Genomic DNA, 17,959 nt, shown 5'->3' on the forward strand with positions numbered 1-17,959 from the left:
CTTACCTGAGCTCAGGGTGGGTGAAACGGTGCGAATGAAGCCACTACCAGGGGACCGGACAGGCCTCTGGAGACTCGGATCCTGTGTACAGAAAGTGGCACCACGCTCCTACTTGGTCGAAGTGAATGGATCACTGTACCGTCGTAACAGGGTTGACCTTCAAATTGCTGAGCCAGCACCTACTCCGAACCCTGAAGGCAAAAGGGGTCGCATGACAAAAGACAGAACCCCAGCAAGTCACATGGGGCCTGAGGCACTGGGCGAAGAGCAAGGGGATCACAGGTCGGCCGCTCCCTCGCCCATCAATTCTCCCCTTAGACAGTCAGGTGACACGCCTGTGCGGGAACCCGCAGTCCTCGCAGACAAGCCCCCTGTCTTTTCACGCTGCGGGCGTCTGTCCCAGCCACCAAAAAGACTTCATCTGTAGGTATCCCATCAGGGATTGTTGACAGACAGAGATAAAAGTGAAGAGAATATCAAAATTTGTTGTTGTTACCTAAGAATAAATAAATAAAAATACTAAACTGTTCATGTTGGAGATTGTTAATAGGTTTGTTTTGTTAGTGAATTTGTTAGTGAATTGTCCTATTTTATTAAATGGAAGATGTTATAGGTGTAAGATGGCACAGTGATGCCATCTGTTGGTAAATGTTCATTACTGCAACTCTTGTGTTTTACCGGGGTGCTTGAGATACCCGGATGTGTTGTGATGTACTGAACAAGACTGGTTACTCGCATCAATGCCTGTCTCGTCACTTAACATTCAAACATTTTGCTGCACCACTGCAACACCTGCTAAACTGTGTACGTGACCAATATACTTTGATTTGACATGCAAATATAGGCACATTTTCATACCCAAATATGACAGCATTCCACACCATGATGTTGTTCTCAGATGGAGCGACACTGACTCAAGCGGATCTTGTTGCAGTCAGTCAGACTGCACACGAATGCATAGCCATGTGAGTTCGAGATTGCTCTCAAGGGATGGCATGTACTTTTAGGACTACAATTAGTATGCATGGGAAGAACAACTTGAAATAGATTTGACAAATGCATTTTGTGGTCACACCTTGTCCATCCAGGACTTCTACATCTGGTGGTGTCAGAGGAAGGTATAGCCAGACCACTAAATAGTCAATTAATGGGTACCCAAAACATCTGCACTGACTCTACACACACACACTACACTGTCACTCCCAAACATATACCTCACACATTGAGACTAGATATGCACACACACACACACACACACACACAACACACATACTGACTTCAAACATATACACACTCATTTGCTGCTGCTACGGTTCTTATTTTACTCTTTATCTATCCGGATGCCTAGTCCCTTCACCCTGCCTTCATGTACATATCTACCTCAAGTGCATCTGCACATTGACCTGGTACTCCCTGTATATAGCTCCATTCTTGTGTATGTTATTTTATTCCTCATGTGTTAGTTACTATTTTCTTTTTTAAACTCTGGATCATTGGGAAAGGTTCGTAAGCAAGCATTTCACTGTAAAGTGTACTCCAGTTTTATTCGTCGCATGTGGTAAAATTTGATTTGATTACAGTAGTATCCCATGAAAGCATCTTCAGACATGATTGAGTTTGTGTTATTAAGTCCAACACAACCCTATAATTCCCATTTAAAATAAATGCTAGTTGCACAAGCAAGATAAGGTCATTCAAAAAAAATAATTCAAACATTTTAGCAATGTCATAGAAGCAAAAGGGAAGACATGGTCAAGTATGCAATTTGGTAACACATTTCTTTCAGAAGACCCAAAAAAATGAATCTTAAAAGGACTGTCATAAGTCAGTTTACAGATTGTCTACATGATAAATACTGTTTGCAGTGCTCCAAGTACAGACAATGAACAAGGTAAAACAAACTCAGTAAAAACACTTTTTTTGTGCCATAATAGATTTAACATAAGTGTTGGCACAGAACCTACATGCCAAACACAAGTAATTTACCCTTTTGGTCTAAAAAAAACAAAAACAGGCATCGCCGACTTATCATAACTCATAATTCTAATAACCTGCATTTTATGCAATACCATCACCAGACAAACTAGGATCAGCTTACCACAATCACATCTCTTGCGCTACAACAGACAGTAATAAAATAAGAATTTCAAATATCAAATACAAAAACGACAATGCTACAGTTGAAGACAGAAGTTTACATACACAAACAAGTCATTAAAACTTGTTTTTCAACCACTCCACAAACTTCTTGTTAACAAACTATAGTTTTGGCAAGTCGGTTAGGACATCTACTTTGTGCATGACAAGTAATTTTTCTAGCAATTGTTTACAGACAAGATTATTTCACTTATAATTCACTGTATCACAATTCCAGTGGGTCTGAAGTTTACATACACTAAGTTGACTGTGCCATTAAACAGCTTGGAATATTCCAGAAAATGATGTCATGGCTTTAGAAGCTTCTGATCATTTGAGTTAATTGGGGATGTACCTGTGGATCTATTTCAAGGCCTACCTTTGAACTCCGTGCCTCTTGCTTGACATCGTGGGAATATCAAAAGAAATCAGCCAAGACCTCAGAAAATAAATTGTAGAAATCCACAAGTCTGGTTTATCCATGGGAACAATTTCCAAACGCCTGGAGGTACCACTTTCATCTGTACAAACAATAGTACGCAAGTTTAAACACCATGGGACCACACAGCCGTCATACCGTTCAGGAAGGAGACGCATTCTGTCTCCTAGAGATGAACGTACTTCGGTGCAAAAAGTGCAAATCAATCTCAGAACAGCAAAGCACCTTGTGAAGATGCTGGAGGAAACAGGTACAAAATTATCTAGTTGTGGCCAAAAGTTTTGAGAACGACACAAATATACATTTTCACAAAGTCTGCTGCCTCAGTTTGTATGATGGCAATTTGCATATACTCCAGAATGTTATGAAGAGTGATCAGATGAATTGCAATTAATTGCAAAGTCCCTCTTTGCCATTCAAATGAACTGAATTCCCCAAAAACATTTCCACTGCATTTCAGCCCTGTCACAAAAGGACCAGCTGACATCATGTCAGTGATTCTCTCGTTAACACAGGTGTGAGTGTTGACGAGGACAAGGCTGGAGATCACTGTCATGCTGATTGAGCTTGAATAACAGACTGGAAGCTTCAAAAGGAGGGTGGTGCTTGGAATCATTGATCTTCCTCTGTCAAACATGGTTACTTGCAAGGAAACACATGCCGTCATCATTGCTTTGCACAAAAAGGGCTTCACAGTCAAGGATATTGCTGCCAGTAAAATTGCACCTAAATCAACAATTTATCAGATCATCAAGAACTTCAAGGAGAGTGGTTCAACTGTTGTGAAGAAGGCTTCAGGGCGCCCAAGAAAGTCCAGCAAGCGCCAGGACTGTCTCCTAAAGTTGATTCAGCTGCGGGATCTGGACACCACCAGTACAGAGCTTGCTCAGGAATGGCAGCAGCAAGGTGTGAGTGCATCTACACGCACAGTGAGGCAAAGACTTTTGGAGGATGGCCTGGTGACAAGAAGGGCAGCAAAGAAGCCACGTCTCTCCAGGAAAAACATCAGGGACATACTGACATTCTGCAAAAGGTACAGGGATTGAACTGCTGAGGACTGGGGTAAAGTAATTTTCTCTGACGAATCCCCTTTGATTGTTTGGGGCATCCGGAAAAAAGCTTGTCCGGAGAAGACAAGGTGAGCGCTACCATCAGTCATGTGAACAGTAAAGTATCTTGAGACCATTCATGTGTGGGGTTGCTTCTAAGCCAAGGGAGTGGGCTCACACACAATTTTGCCTCAGAACACAGCCATGAATAAAGAATGGTACCAACACATCCTCCGAACACATCCTCAGAGGGCAACTTCTCCCAACCATCCAGGAACAGTTTGGTGACAAACAATGCCTTTTCCAGCATGATGGCAAACCTTGCCATAAGGCAAAAGTGATAACTAAGTGGCTTGGGGAACAAAACCAGGAAACTCCCCAGACCTTAATCCCATTGAGAACTTGTGGTCAATCCTCAAGAGGCAGGTGGACAAACAAACCCACAAATTCTGACAAACATTGATTATGCAAGAATGGACTGCCATCAGTCAGGATGTGGCCCAGAAGTTAATTGACAGCATGCCAGGGTGGATTGCAGAGGTCTTGAAAAAGAAGGGTCAACAATGCAAATATTGACTCTTTGCATCAACTTCATGTAATTGTCAATATAAGTATTTGACACTTACAAAATGCTTGTAATTATACTTCAGTATTCCATAGTAACATCAGTGTCTAAAGACACTGAAGCAGCAAACTTTGTGGAAATTCATATTTGTGTCATTCTCAAAACTTTTGGCCATGACTGTATATCCACAGTAAAACAAGTCCTATATATCGACATAACCTGAAAGGCCACTCAGCAAGGAAGAAGCCACTGCTCCACAACCGCCATTAAAAAAGCCAGACACAGTTTGCAACTGCACATGGGGACAAAGATTGTACTTTTTGGAGAAATGTACTCTGGTCTGATGAAACAAAAATAGAACAGTTTGACCATAATGACCACTGTTATGTTTGGAGGAAAAAGGGGGAGGCTTGCAAGCTGAAGAACACCATCCCAAATGTGGAGCACGTGGGTGGCAGCATCATGTTGTGGGGGGTGCTTTTCTGCAGGAGGGACTGGTGCACTTCACAAAATAGATGGCATCATGAGGATGGAAAATTATGTGGATATATTGAACATCTCAAGACATCAGTCAGGAAGTTAAAGCTTGGTCGCAAATAGGCCTTCCAAATGGACAATGACCCCAAGCATTCTTCCAAAGTTGTGGCAAAATTGTTTAAGGACAACAAAGTCAAGGTATTGGAGTGGCCATCACAAAGCCCTGACCTCAATCCCATAGAAAACTGGGGACAAAATTCACCCAACTTATTATGGGAAGCATGTGGAAGGCTACCTGAAAAGTTTGACCCAAGGTAAACAATTTAAAGGCAATGCTACCAAATACTAATTGAGCGTATGTAAACTTCTGATGTGATGAAAGAAATAAAAGTTGAAATAATTCTCTCTACTATACATTCTTAAAATAAAGTGATCCTAACTGACCAAAGACAGGGCATTTTTACTAGGATTAAATGTCAGGAATTGTGAAAAACTGAGTTTAAATGTATTTGGCTAAGGTGTATGTAAACTTCCGACTTCAACTGTACTTGTTCCCTTTGGTAGATGGGCCAAAGTGTCTCTCTCCACTCCATCCCCAGTGCAACAATGATGTTATGGTAACCATTGGATTTTAAGGCAGGCTAGCGGCTCTATGCAAAGTTGTGTCACCGCTGGGGTAGGTAGATAGACTGACTACTTACTTGGGAAGGGCCAGCCTCCCCCAATTTAGGATCCGTGGTAGAGGTGCATGTCACTGAGCACGGCCTGGTCGTAACACTGCTCCACGCACACCGAGTTGCTGTGCTCTTCAGCCAGGTCCTCTGCCGTGTCCCCAAAGCCATGGTAATGTCCGTAGTGCAGGGTGTCTCCCATGTCGCTGGCCATGGCCTCCCAGGAGGGTCGGTGGGACACGCAGCTGCTGGGGCTTCCCGTCAGGTGTAGCGAACCGCACATCTCGTGGGCTGAATGCCGCCGGGTCTCCTCCGCCTCCTGATTAGCTAGCCGTGATGACGACAGACCGTTTTCAGTGGAAGTAGCCAAGGCCGGCAGTCCCCATGGCGTGGAGAAGCCGGATGACAGCACAGCAGGGTTGTCCCCACTTAGGTGTTTTGGCATGTGGCCATTGGTGGAGATGGCACCGTTCTGTGGCCCATTGTTGCCGTTCGTCTGACCCGTGGTGGCTTTGGGGTCATCTGCTGTTGAAAGAAAGACATGACTAGTCATATTCAAATGTTGGATGGCACATAGAAAGAACACACTTGGCAGGTTAATGAACAGGATTTGGTAGCAACTCTCCAAACATATAAATACGATGTAAGCAACTTGATTTTGTTTTGCAAACACATCCTTGTCCGATTCTCATGATACTTTTACAAAAAAGAAACCATTGAATATGACCCAGACAATTACTTTACCCTAGACAGATGATTTCAATGTAAATAAATGCCTATGAAATTTCATCACGTCAAGGTCATCAAAAAGGTTAATAAAAATATTACTTTCGAGTATACATTCTCTATCGATGTGCCTTTCAAACACATGACAATGTACCAGAAATACATACCCCTGGCCAAACTAGATTTGTACTTACACTAACAAAACATTAATACAACTGTCAGAATTAGAAAAAAATCTAGGTGTACATTAAACATTGGTAATTATTTCTATAACGTACAGTTGAAAGATGCTGTCAGATTAATCACTACCATACCATGCAAAAAAAATTGAAAATGTATTATTTTCTGAGGTTTATCAAATACAGTGGCACAGCAAAAATATATTATGTTTCATTGAACTGATTAAACCACAACTGGCCAATTTTATAGTACAAACAAGTTTCTCATCGCTTCCCTTTGAAATTTAGAATCAGTCAGGGGAGTAAGAAGTCTACCCTTCGGCTCTTAAACAAAGGATTTACAAGGAGTTAAACCAAAGCACCAGCTTGGATCTTATTTTCTTTAGATCAAACAGGGTATGGGACAATGCTATTATACACTGCTCAAAAAAATAAAGGGAACACTTAAACAACACAATGTAACTCCAAGTCAATCACACTTCTGTGAAATCAAACTGTCCACTTAGGAAGCAACACGGACAATAAATTTCACATGCTGTTGTGCAATTGGAATAGACAACAAGTGGAAAGTATAGGCAATTAGCAAGACACCCCCAATAAAGGAGTGGTTCTGCAGGTGGCAACCACAGACCACTTCTCAGTTCCTATGCTTCCTGGCTGATGTTTTGGTCACTTTTGAATGCTGGCGGTGCTTTCACTCTAGTGGTAGCATGAGACGGAGTCTACAACCCACACAAGTGGCTCAGGTAGTGCAGCTCATCCAGGATGGCACATCAATGCGAGCTGTGGCAAGAAGGTTTGCTGTGTCTGTCAGCGTAGTGTCCAGAGCATGGAGGCGCTACCAGGAGACAGGCCAGTACATCAGGAGACGTGGAGGAGGCTGTAGGAGGGCAACAACCCAGCAGCAGGACCGCTACCTCCGCCTTTGTGCAAGGAGGAGCAGGAGGAGCACTGCCACTGTGTCTGCTCAAACGGTCAGAAACAGACTCCATGAGGGTGGTATGAGGGCCCGACGTCCACAGGTGGGGGTTGTGCTTACAGCCCAACACCGTGCAGGACATTTGGCATTTGCCAGAGAACACCAAGATTGGCAAATTTGCCACTGGCGCCCTGTGCTCTTCACAGATGAAAGCAGGTTCACACTGAGCACGTGACAGACGTGACAGAGTCTGGAGACGCCGTGGAGAACGTTCTGCTGCCTGCAACATCCTCCAGCATGACCGGTTTGGCGGTGGGTCAGTCATGGTGTGGGGTGGCATTTTTTGGGGGGGGGTGGGGGGGCGCCGCACAGCCCTCCATGTGCTCGCCAGAGGTAGCCTGACTGCCATTAGGTACCGAGATGAGTTCCTCAGACCCCTTGTGAGACCATATGCTGGAGTGGTTGGCCATGGGTTCCTCCTAATGCAAGACAATGCTAGACCTCATGTGGCTGGAGTGTCAGCAGTTCCTGCCAGAGGAAGGCATTGATGCTATGGACTGGCCCGCCCATTCCCCAGACCTGAATCCAATTGAGCACATCTGGGACATCATGTCTCGCTCCATCCACCAACACCACGTTGCACCACAGACTGTCCAGGAGTTGGCGGATGCTTTATTCCAGGTCTGGGAGGAGATCCCCCAGGAGACCATCCGCCACCTCATCAGGAGCATGCCCAGGCGTTGTAGGGAGGTCATACAGGCACGTGGAGGCCACACACACTACTGAGCCTCATTTTGACTTGTTTTAAGGACATTACATCAAGTTGGATGAGTTGGATGAGCCTGTAGTGAGCCTGTAGTGTGGTTTTCCACTTTAATTTTGAGTGTCACTCCAAATCCAGACCGCCATGGGTTGATAAATTTGATTTCCATTGATAATTTGTATGATTTTGTTGTCAGCACATTCAACTATGTAAAATAAAAAAGTATTTAATAAGAATATTTCATTCATTCAGATCTAGGATGTGTTATTTTAGTGTTCCCTTTATTTTTTTGAGCAGTGTAGTTGTGATTTTGTATTAGTTTCTATTAGTTCTTCAAATTTTATTTGAAATTCAGTTATGATTTTATAAAACTAAGTCTAAAACCTATTTTTTTTTGTATTATTTAGTTTGTGTTACGGACAGAAAGTAGCCCATGTGTGGGAAGCTAGGAGTCATTTACAGTGGGGCAAAAAAGTATTTAGTCAGCCACCAATTGTGCAAGTTCTCCCACTTAAAAAGATGAGAGAGGCCTGTAATATATCATAGGTACACTTCAACTATGACAGAGAAAAAAATCCAGGAAATCACATTGAAGGATTTTTAATTAATTTATTTGCAAATTATGGTGGAAAATAAGTATTTGGTCAATAACAAAAGTTTCTCAATACTTTGTTATATACCCTTTGTTGACAATGACAGAGGTCAAACATTTTCTGTAAGTCTTCACAAGGTTTTCACACACTGTTGCTGGAATTTTGGCCCACTCCTCCATGCAGATCTCCTCTAGAGCAGTGATGTTTTGGGGCTGTTGCTGGGCAACACGGACTTTCAACTCCCTCCAAAGATTTTCTATGGACCTTGAAATGCTTCTTACGAAGCCACTCCTTCGTTGCCCGGGTGGTGTGTTTGGGATCATTGTCATGCTGAAAGACCCAGCCACGTTTCATCTTCAATGCCCTTGCTGATGGTAGGCTTTGTTACTTTGGTCCCAGCTCTCTGCAGGTCATTCACTAGGTCCCCCCGTGTGGTTCTGGGATTTTTGCTCACCGTTCTTGTGATCATTTTGACCCCACGGGGTGAGATCTTGCGTGGAGCACCAGATCGAGGGAGATATCAGTGGTCTTGTATGTCTTCCATTTCCTAATAATTGCTGCCACAGTTGATTTCTTCAAACCAAGCTGCTTACCTATTGCAGATTCAGTCTTCCCAGCCTGGTGCAGGTCTACAAATTTGTTTCTAGTGTCCTTTGACAACTCTTTGGTCTTGGCCATAGTGGAGTTTGGAGTGTGACTGTTTGAGGTTGTGGACAGGTGTCTTTTATACTGATAACAAGTTCAAACAGGTGCCATTAATACAGATAAGGAGTGGAGGACAGAGGAGCCTCTTAAAGAAGAAGTTACAGGTCTGTGAGAGCCAGAAATCTTGCTTGTTTGTAGGTGACCAAATACTTATTTTCCACCATAATTTGCAAATAAATTCATTAAAAATCCTACAATGTGATTTTCTGGATTTTTTCTCTCATTTTGTCTGTCATAGTTGGCCTCTCTCATCTCTCTCATCTTTTTAAGTGGGAGAACTTGCACAATTGGTGGCTGACTAAATACTTTTTTGCCCCACTGTATGTGTTGTTGGCCTTTTGTTGTTTTTTTGGGATTTTCACATCTTGCCACTGGGGGCAGTAATACAAGCTGAAGGTTTGGCAATGTTTAAAGGAACTTAATGTGACTTGGATTTAAAAGGATAATCGTCGGTGTCTGATTCAAACATTTCTGCCACGCCGTTTTTAGTCATGGCCAGCTCTGGGGGTTCTTGTTCATGGTTATTCTCTTGCCTGTTTGGAAAGCTTGATAGCCATGTTCGCCCCGTTGTCAGTTACGAGTAGGCTCTTCTCTGTCCTATACGTCCAATGTGCAGTGAATTACCACTCCGGTGTGTGGATGTTAAATCCAATAGAGGCTGAGCAACACGTGGTGTCTTGTTGGAGGGGTGATAGAAGCAGGCTGATATGCACATAAACAAAGCAGTCAGTCCTTTCTTGCTCCAGCAGTCAACACACAGGGTTGATTTTCATGCCTCTTTTAGAATGTCCTTTACTTTGTGTTGCTGTATCCATTTGCAAAGCAATCAAAACGTTTACTCTAGCAGAGGCAGGAGTTTTACATTTTGGGATCAAGTCCCAATGGGCAAAGACGTCAATTCAACATTGTTTCAACCAATGTATGCCCAGTGGGGTATTTAGTTCAATTGTCTGAGGGCTGGTTCATCACACAGTCTTGTGGACTTGCCAGACTGGATGAATAAATTAACCAGTGCTGCTTTTTTTTTTTTTTTTTTTACAGATTTGAATGAGGTTTCCATGTTTCTGCTCTTTTCATTCAAACTGCTAGTTGGTTGTCCTAACGTTGCCGTGCAGCTACTTGTAGCTTCTGGCTGTCTCATCTGGTCTTTAGCCTGAAATTGTTTGTATGATTCTTTGTGGGCACTGTTCAGATTAACTTCGAGATTGGTTTGGACTTCCCTTTTACCTCTGTTCCATACACACTGCTCACACTATAATACATGGTCCTTTCCAGCAATGTACTCAAAACAATCCCATACAGCGCTTTACCTTTTGCTGCCACCATTGCTCACCCTCAGATTTCTTCCCCGTTAGGTTGTGATAGTGATGCACAAGCTAGACCTATTTGAAACATTGCCATCTACTGGCAGCATTTCTCCACCAGATTCAGAAAACTAAGTCATGCGCGCTCTGAAACATGATTTGCCGAACTGTGCTTCTTAACCCGGAAGCCAACTGCACCAATGAGTCAGAAAAAACACCATTCAACTGACGACTGAAGTCAAGCCTGCAGGCGGCCGGCCCGCCACAAAGAGTCGATAGAGTGCAATGAGCCAAGTAAAGCCCCCCCAGCCAAACCCTTCCCTAACCCAGACAGCGCTAGGCCTAATTGTGCACCGCAGCAGTGCTTTAGACTGTCCTCCAAGTGGCGCAGCAATGGTTATTTTAATTTGTTATCCAAGTAAATGATAGAATAATACTGAAACTAAATGTTCATTATTTTAACAAAAATTGGAAAAACTATTTCGTTTTGTTTACTATAATAACCTCAGTATTGACAGAAGGGAATATGGAGGGGGCGAACTTGGAATAACACTTATACCATGTAATCAGTCAAAATGTACTTCATAAACACCATCTTTCAAGAAAACCTTAAATCTACAAATACATTCATTAAAGCCTTATAGTTTCAGTCCTGGTAGCGATTCTGCCATTTGGTTGTTGCCAAAGTATAAATGGTACACAGGGATGTGGATATAGTCATATTTTCTACACAGGATTCGACTAGGGCATAACCAAATTGCGGATGACAGACGGTTGTGAAAAACAAATGTAATTTGTTGAGGTTCATTCACACAACTACCATATTGTGGAGGCCTATCAAGAACAAGGGAAATATTTCAAACTGAACAGTAAGGAAAGGACATTTGGGTACACACGGAATGGGAAAATGCATTAATGGATTCCATGCATAAAATATGCATGTCTGGATTTGTGTGCATTCCTACATCTTGAACATGAATGTGCCAGAAATGCAGAAGGTGTAGGATGAGCTGCTCAGGGATAATGAAAGTTAACATTACTAGAAGCTTAATACATTTCTGAACCATTGAACATTTTCAGATGCCTTGATCTTGACAAGATATTAAAGTCAAGACGATAACAACCTAGCTTATACATAAACATGATTCAGAGTGTGAAACTGGCTTAAGAAAGGCCACTACAAATAGGCGCAGGAGTTAGTGCAGCGGCATAGGATCTGCATGGAGACCACAGTAGAGATATCCAGCTCTTTCAGGGCTGTGGAGGGGCCAGTCCCACCTGAGACAGGGTCTGCAGACTCCATATACATGGTCTCCAGCTCCTCCCCGCAGCCATGCTGCATCCACTTGGGCAGGTCCACACCTGAGGGATGACGGACAGACAGACAGAGCTGAATTAGACATAGTTAAGGACCTACTATAAGAATGTCTACAGATCAAATTTTGTTCTCATATGGTATCTATAAGAGTTGCCGTTCAGACTTTAATGCCCACTGACTTGCCAGGCAATTACATTTTTGTAATAGCTAGAAAGATAGTCCAACTGATTCATATCGAATCAGCACATTGGCAAAGATAAATACACACATTTGAACATTTCTCAGGCCCTGCAACAGACTAGATAGGCCCCTACCGTCTGTTCTGGCCTTCTTGATGTGATTGGGCTCCACACCGTCCAGAAGCCTCTTTCTATTGGCCAGACCATTGAGGAGACCCTGGCTTTGGCTGAGAGAGCGGTGGCCATTTAGCGCCCCGTTGGAGTGGAAACCATTGAGCTGGTTGAGGTGGTTTTGAGCGTTGGAGAGCAGCTGGGCGCACTCCCAGAAGCCCTGGGCGTGGGCCAGGTCTGCCGCCGTCAAGCCATTAGCGTTCCTTAAGCTGCCCGGTGAGATGGGACCAAAGTTAGGAACTTCCCCAAGCTAAAGCAAGCACATACAAGACAAGTCACACAGCCCCACCTCTATATCCAACAATGTCTGCTCTACTTCTGCTATCACTCTACATTTTATTGCACTGACTCAGTTACACTGAAACTGACCCAAATCTTATCCTGAAATAACAAAACAAAAATAGACGAAGGATGGTAGAAACCAACACTGCAGTAAGAGATGATTAATGTCCATCTATGGGTAGCATTAAACGTGACAATCCAGGAAATATTGACTTTTCGTAGTAGTTCAGTGGATAGAGTAGGTCCAGCTAGACAGAAGAGGACCAGAGCTTTAACTAAAAAGTAACCCAAAAGTGAGTTTAGAGAATGCAGTCCCAAAAAGATATAATTGTGAAAAAACCTTGTGCTGAAACCAATTGGTAGAAAAAGTTTTCCGTTTACATATTTTCTGGACAGCAAGGTAGACTGCATAAAATGTCACACCATGTAGACAGAGCATCTTAGTTGTTTATAAGGATTCAAAGATGTAGCATTTCTCTGCTTTGAAACTCACTACAATACTCGGTTGTTGCAATTAATCATTAATTGACTCCATGGTAAGAAGAGTTAACACACGTAAGAAAACTATCCTTTTAAGAACAGACTTGAGAATGTAGGCTACCTATTGGTGCTGGTTGACTAAACTACCAGTTAAAATAGAAGTCAACATTTCTCTGGGCCCTACCAATAACTTATGTTCAAATAGTCTTTCCAAGAGGATGCCATGTCAACAAGCTCCACGAAGTCCAGATCTTCATGATGTGGTTGATGACGGAAAAATATGATAATTTGCAGAGGAAGTAAGAGTGGGATCCATCGAGAAAGTGAAGACCCGGTGTGGTGTCCCTTCATTATAGACATTAGAGAAGCCAAGATCGTCAAGCTTTCTGGATATGGACAGGAGAATGTTCAAGTGAAAGACCCTGACGGAATGTAGATCTGCGTCAAAGCCATGATCCCAGATGGTATTTCAGGCATTGACTAGGCCTAGAAGTTCAGTCCATATTCATAGCTAACAAGAAGGTTAGATATTCAGAATGTCTAAGCAGGAACAGAGAAGAGACCAAAATAGTTTAATTGAAGTTAAGGAACTGTATTCCTTCACCCTAAATGAATAATGTGAAAGTAGTAAGGCTGTGTTAACACAAGCAGCTCAATACAGATTTTATTCCCATACTTGAGATGCCTGTGTAAACACAGCCTGAGACACACAGGAAAGGCATGTTGGCCAAGTGACCGTTTGGAATGGACACAGCATCAACATGGATTGTAGCATCCTCACCTTAGACCTGACCATCTCCCACTGCAGTGTGAGCCAATCCTGGTCTGAATTCATGAATGAACAAAACCCTTTAATTAGTCTCGTAACTCACTTGTATGATGGGCCTCCCAATACTATTCATTGAAGAAATCATGTCATAAGGTGCATGTCACTAGTATGGGGTTGTCTGTACCACAATACATCAAGATGTTCAGAAATCTAATTAAATACTTATATATTTTTAATATGACTGGTTCGAAAAGTAGAAGATATTACTTGATCTTTATCTTGTCACTTAAGAAAATATATGTTCTGAGAAGAAACTGACTAAAATACCCTTGGTTTTAGTGATGGGAAATTATTTTTGACGATATTTCGTATGGTATCAATTTGACAATATTGCAATATTATTTGTGCGCTAATTGGCTGTACCTGCGCCAAAACTCTGCATAGCTTGTTCTTTTTTGAAAGGGGAGCCAATTTATTATCAGCACGTTTATTTGTAGGACTGATCAAAATAAATTCAAAGCTCTCCCGTTCCTCTGCAGCAGACATATGGTGAGCAATACGTTTGGAATCGCAATAAATATATATTTTTTTATAATCACAGTATCAAATTGCAATACATACAGAATCATGAGAATTACAATACATATCGTATCGGCACCTAAGTATCGTGATAATATCGTCTTATGAGATCCCTGGCAATTTCCAGCCCTACTTGGTTTCAGTGTAAACAAAATGTTTAGAGAACATTTTCCATCTGACCTAAACTGTCAGTTCCTTTGGCCCCGTCTGTCTACCTCATATTTTAAAAAAAGAGGTAGCCAAAAACATTACAATATACAGTGCATTCTGGAAAATATTCAGACCCCTTGACTTATTCCACATTTTGTTACGTCACAGCCGTATTTTAAAACAATTAAATATATTTTTCCTCAATCTACACACAACCTATAATAACAAAGCAAAAGCAGTTTCAGAATTTGTTTAAATGAATTACAAATAAAACAAATACCTTATTTACTTAAGTATTCAGACCCTTTGCTAGGATACTCTAAAATTGCGCTCAGGTGCATCCTGTTTCCGTTGATCGTACTTGATGTTTCTACAACTTGATTGGAGTCCACATGTGGTAAATTCAATTGATTTGACATGATTTGGAAAAACACACCTGTCTATATAAGGTCACACAGTGAACAGTGCATGTCAGAGCACATTTCTGCAGCATTGAAGGTCCATAAACACAGTGCCCTCCATCATTCTTAAATGGAAGAAGTTTGGAACCACAAAGACTCTCCCAGAGCTGTCTGCCCAGCCAAACTGAGCAATCTGGGAAGAAGGGTCTTGGTCAGGGAGGTGACCAAGAACCTGATAGTCACTGACAGAACTCCAGAGTTCCTCTATGGAGATGGGAGAACCTTCCAGAAGGGCAACCATCTCTGAAGCACTCCACCAATCAGGCCTTTATGGTAGAGTGGCAAGACAGAAGCCACTCCTCAGTAAAAGGCACATGACAGCCCCCTTGGAGTTTGCCAAAAGGCACGTAAAAGACTCTCCGACCATAAGAAACAAGATTCTCTGGTCTGATGAAACCAAGATGGAATTCTTTGGCCTGAATACCAAGCGTCATGTCTGGAGGAAACCTGGCACCATCCCTACGGTGAAGCGTGGTGGCAGAATCAAGCTGTGGGGATTTTTTTCAACGGCAGGGACTGAGAAGCTAGTCAGGATCGAGGGAAAGATGAATGGCGCAATATACAGAGATCCTTGATGAAAAACTGCTCTAGAGTGCTCAGTACCTCAGACTGGGGCGAAGGTGCACCTTCCAACAGGACAACGACCTTAAGCAGACAGCCAAGAGAATGCAGCAGTGGGTTCGTGACAAGTCTCTGAATGTCCTTGAGTGGCCCAGCCAGAGCCCAAACTTGAACTCGATCTATCATCTCTGGAGAGACCTGAAAATAGATGTGCAGCGACGCTCCCCATCCAACCGGACAGAGCTTGAGAGAATCTGCAGAGAAGAATGGGAGAAACTCCCCAAATACAGTTGTGCCAAGCTTGCAGCATCATACCCAAGATGACTCAAGGCTGTAATCGCTGCAAAAGGTGCTTCAACAAAGTACTGAGTAAAGGGTCAGAATTATTATGTAAATGTAATCAGTTTATTTTTAATACATTTGCAAAAATGTCTATAAACCTATTTTTGCTTTGTCATTATGGTGTACTGTGTGTAGATTGATATATTTTCATCCATTTTAGAATAAGGATGTAACATAACAAAATGTGGGGAAAGTCAAGGGGTCTGAATACTTTCAGAATGCACTGTATTTTCCACAGGTGGTAAATATCAAACTTGTTTGGCATCAGAAGGTTTGGCACTCAGAGGGCTGTGGGCAGAACATTGGTTCTGTCAGGGAAAGTCTCCTGCTGGCGATAGCTTCTGAAATTACATTGAAATTAGGGAATGTTAAAAAAAACTGTCTCCCAACACTGCAGCACCAGTCAATTGTACAGGGTTGCTCATTATGGCAGCCTATATTAATGTCGAAACAGAATTTTGGGTGCATTGCAACAAAGACGAGGGACTTTACATTGAGCCCTGTGTTAGCGCGTTTTTCTCTCTTCTCAAAACTATACTACCAGACGATTACAAGCACACTGCACATGCGTGCAAAAATGAGCTTGATTGCAACGAAAAACTAACAAGAATAAACTAGTGATTTAGCTGCTCTTTTGTTGTCCAGGTTCTCTATTCCCACCCATCAACGAAATAATGACCTATCAGGAGCATCGGAAACAATAGGCCTGATGAATGTAAAATACTTAAGAATATAGAAGTAGTAGTAGACTTCATTCAAACGTTTCATCTTAAAATGGCAAAATAATGTGTGACATTTGAAGTAACTTTTTACTATTTTAATTTGATAAATTAAGATATGTAACTCATCATGATTGACTTGATTTAGTTACATATTTCAAATATGCACAGTGCAGGGATATCCCCCCCCCCCCCCCCCCCCCCCCCCCCCCAGTCTTGATAAGAAATTATTATAGTTTGCAATGACAAATTGTAATTACTGGATTACATAAATTGGAAATGAAAAATGTACATGAGAGCACCAAAATGTGTTTTCCATTAGTATGTAGGGTAAATTACCACAGCAGATTTGCCATGGTAAATTGGGAAATACTTTATTTCAGTTGTACGGAATGATTGTCAAATTGATAAATCGCTTTTAGGATGAATTAGGATTAATTTTTCCCGATGATAATAACCAGAGGGCGAAAGTCCTACTGTTGGCAGCGATCAGGACTAAAATAACCTTGGCATCTACTTTAGGGAGTAGTAAAATCGGTGGCCAATGATGGTTGTAATTGAGATCAGCTGTGCAGGAGATAATCTTGTATTAGTGCGCTGACCAATGTTCGTTGAAATAGGCCCTACAGGTCCTTTGACATTAATTTGGTCATTACTACTACTTATGGAGATTGATCATTTATGAATTCAGACAAATGCAACATAGGCCTAAACTCTAATTTATTCCTCATCACTTGTATAACAAACTCAAATAATGTAGTAATATAAACAGCAAAATGCAATTAGTTGTAAGTTAGAATTTCAAGTGCACAATCATATCACATTACAAATTAAACGAACAGATTTGCATACAGCTATTTCCCCAGTATACCCCAGATATCCACTATATACAAATAAAATGTTTCCAAACATGATCAGATTTTCTTTTTTTAACTGTCTAATAACAGACATGACTTAGTATTGGGGAGTGACCTGGAGAGTCGCTCTCAATGCCAGGCAACCTGCAAGGAAGAACCCTAACCCATCACCTTTGAATGGTCTGCTCATCTATTTTCCAATCAGTTCACCTATTTGCGTTCAGTTGAATGGAGGTGGGTTGTAACCAAATCCATAGATCCTAATAAAAATCAGTTAGGAAAGCACCATTTTGTCTTTGTCAAAAAAACAAAACAAAAAACCTCAGTAATCATGTTTGTTTGGGCTTTCTTTCAGCGCGGAAAGAATAGGACTACTGTTTTGCCTTGCACCACTAACATCCGGATACCAGGGGTCCATGAAAACAGACCAATATAGCAACAGTGTTTGCTATTAATAGAGAAGTCTGTATATGCAATATCCTATGATGGACTTGTGCCTGGTACACATTGTATGTATGCCAGTGGCTACTGTTGTCATTTAGTCTGATTATAAAATGAACAAGAT

At 42.0% G+C, this 17,959-nt stretch overlaps 1 protein-coding gene across 2 annotated transcripts in view; it reads right to left on the bottom strand.

Moving 5' to 3' along the window:
* Positions 1-1,752: 1,752 nt before the first annotated feature.
* The window catches only part of LOC139413133 (ankyrin repeat domain 10a), a 29,484-nt gene continuing 13,277 nt past the window's right edge, over positions 1,753-17,959 (bottom strand). The window contains exons 4-6 of one of the 2 annotated variants that reach the window (XM_071160218.1): positions 12,159-12,403; positions 11,805-11,888; positions 1,753-5,862 (exon numbers count right to left, since the gene is read on the bottom strand). In XM_071160218.1, the coding sequence (XP_071016319.1) occupies positions 5,393-5,862; positions 11,805-11,888; positions 12,159-12,403 (799 nt within the window). In that variant the 3' untranslated portion in view covers positions 1,753-5,392. The remainder of the gene's footprint in view (positions 5,863-11,804; positions 11,889-12,158; positions 12,404-17,959) is intronic. The other variant, XM_071160219.1, reaches the window with a different exon arrangement.

The sequence above is a fragment of the Oncorhynchus clarkii genome, chromosome 7 (genome assembly GCF_045791955.1).
Source record: "Oncorhynchus clarkii lewisi isolate Uvic-CL-2024 chromosome 7, UVic_Ocla_1.0, whole genome shotgun sequence".
Lineage (NCBI taxonomy): Eukaryota > Metazoa > Chordata > Actinopteri > Salmoniformes > Salmonidae > Oncorhynchus > Oncorhynchus clarkii.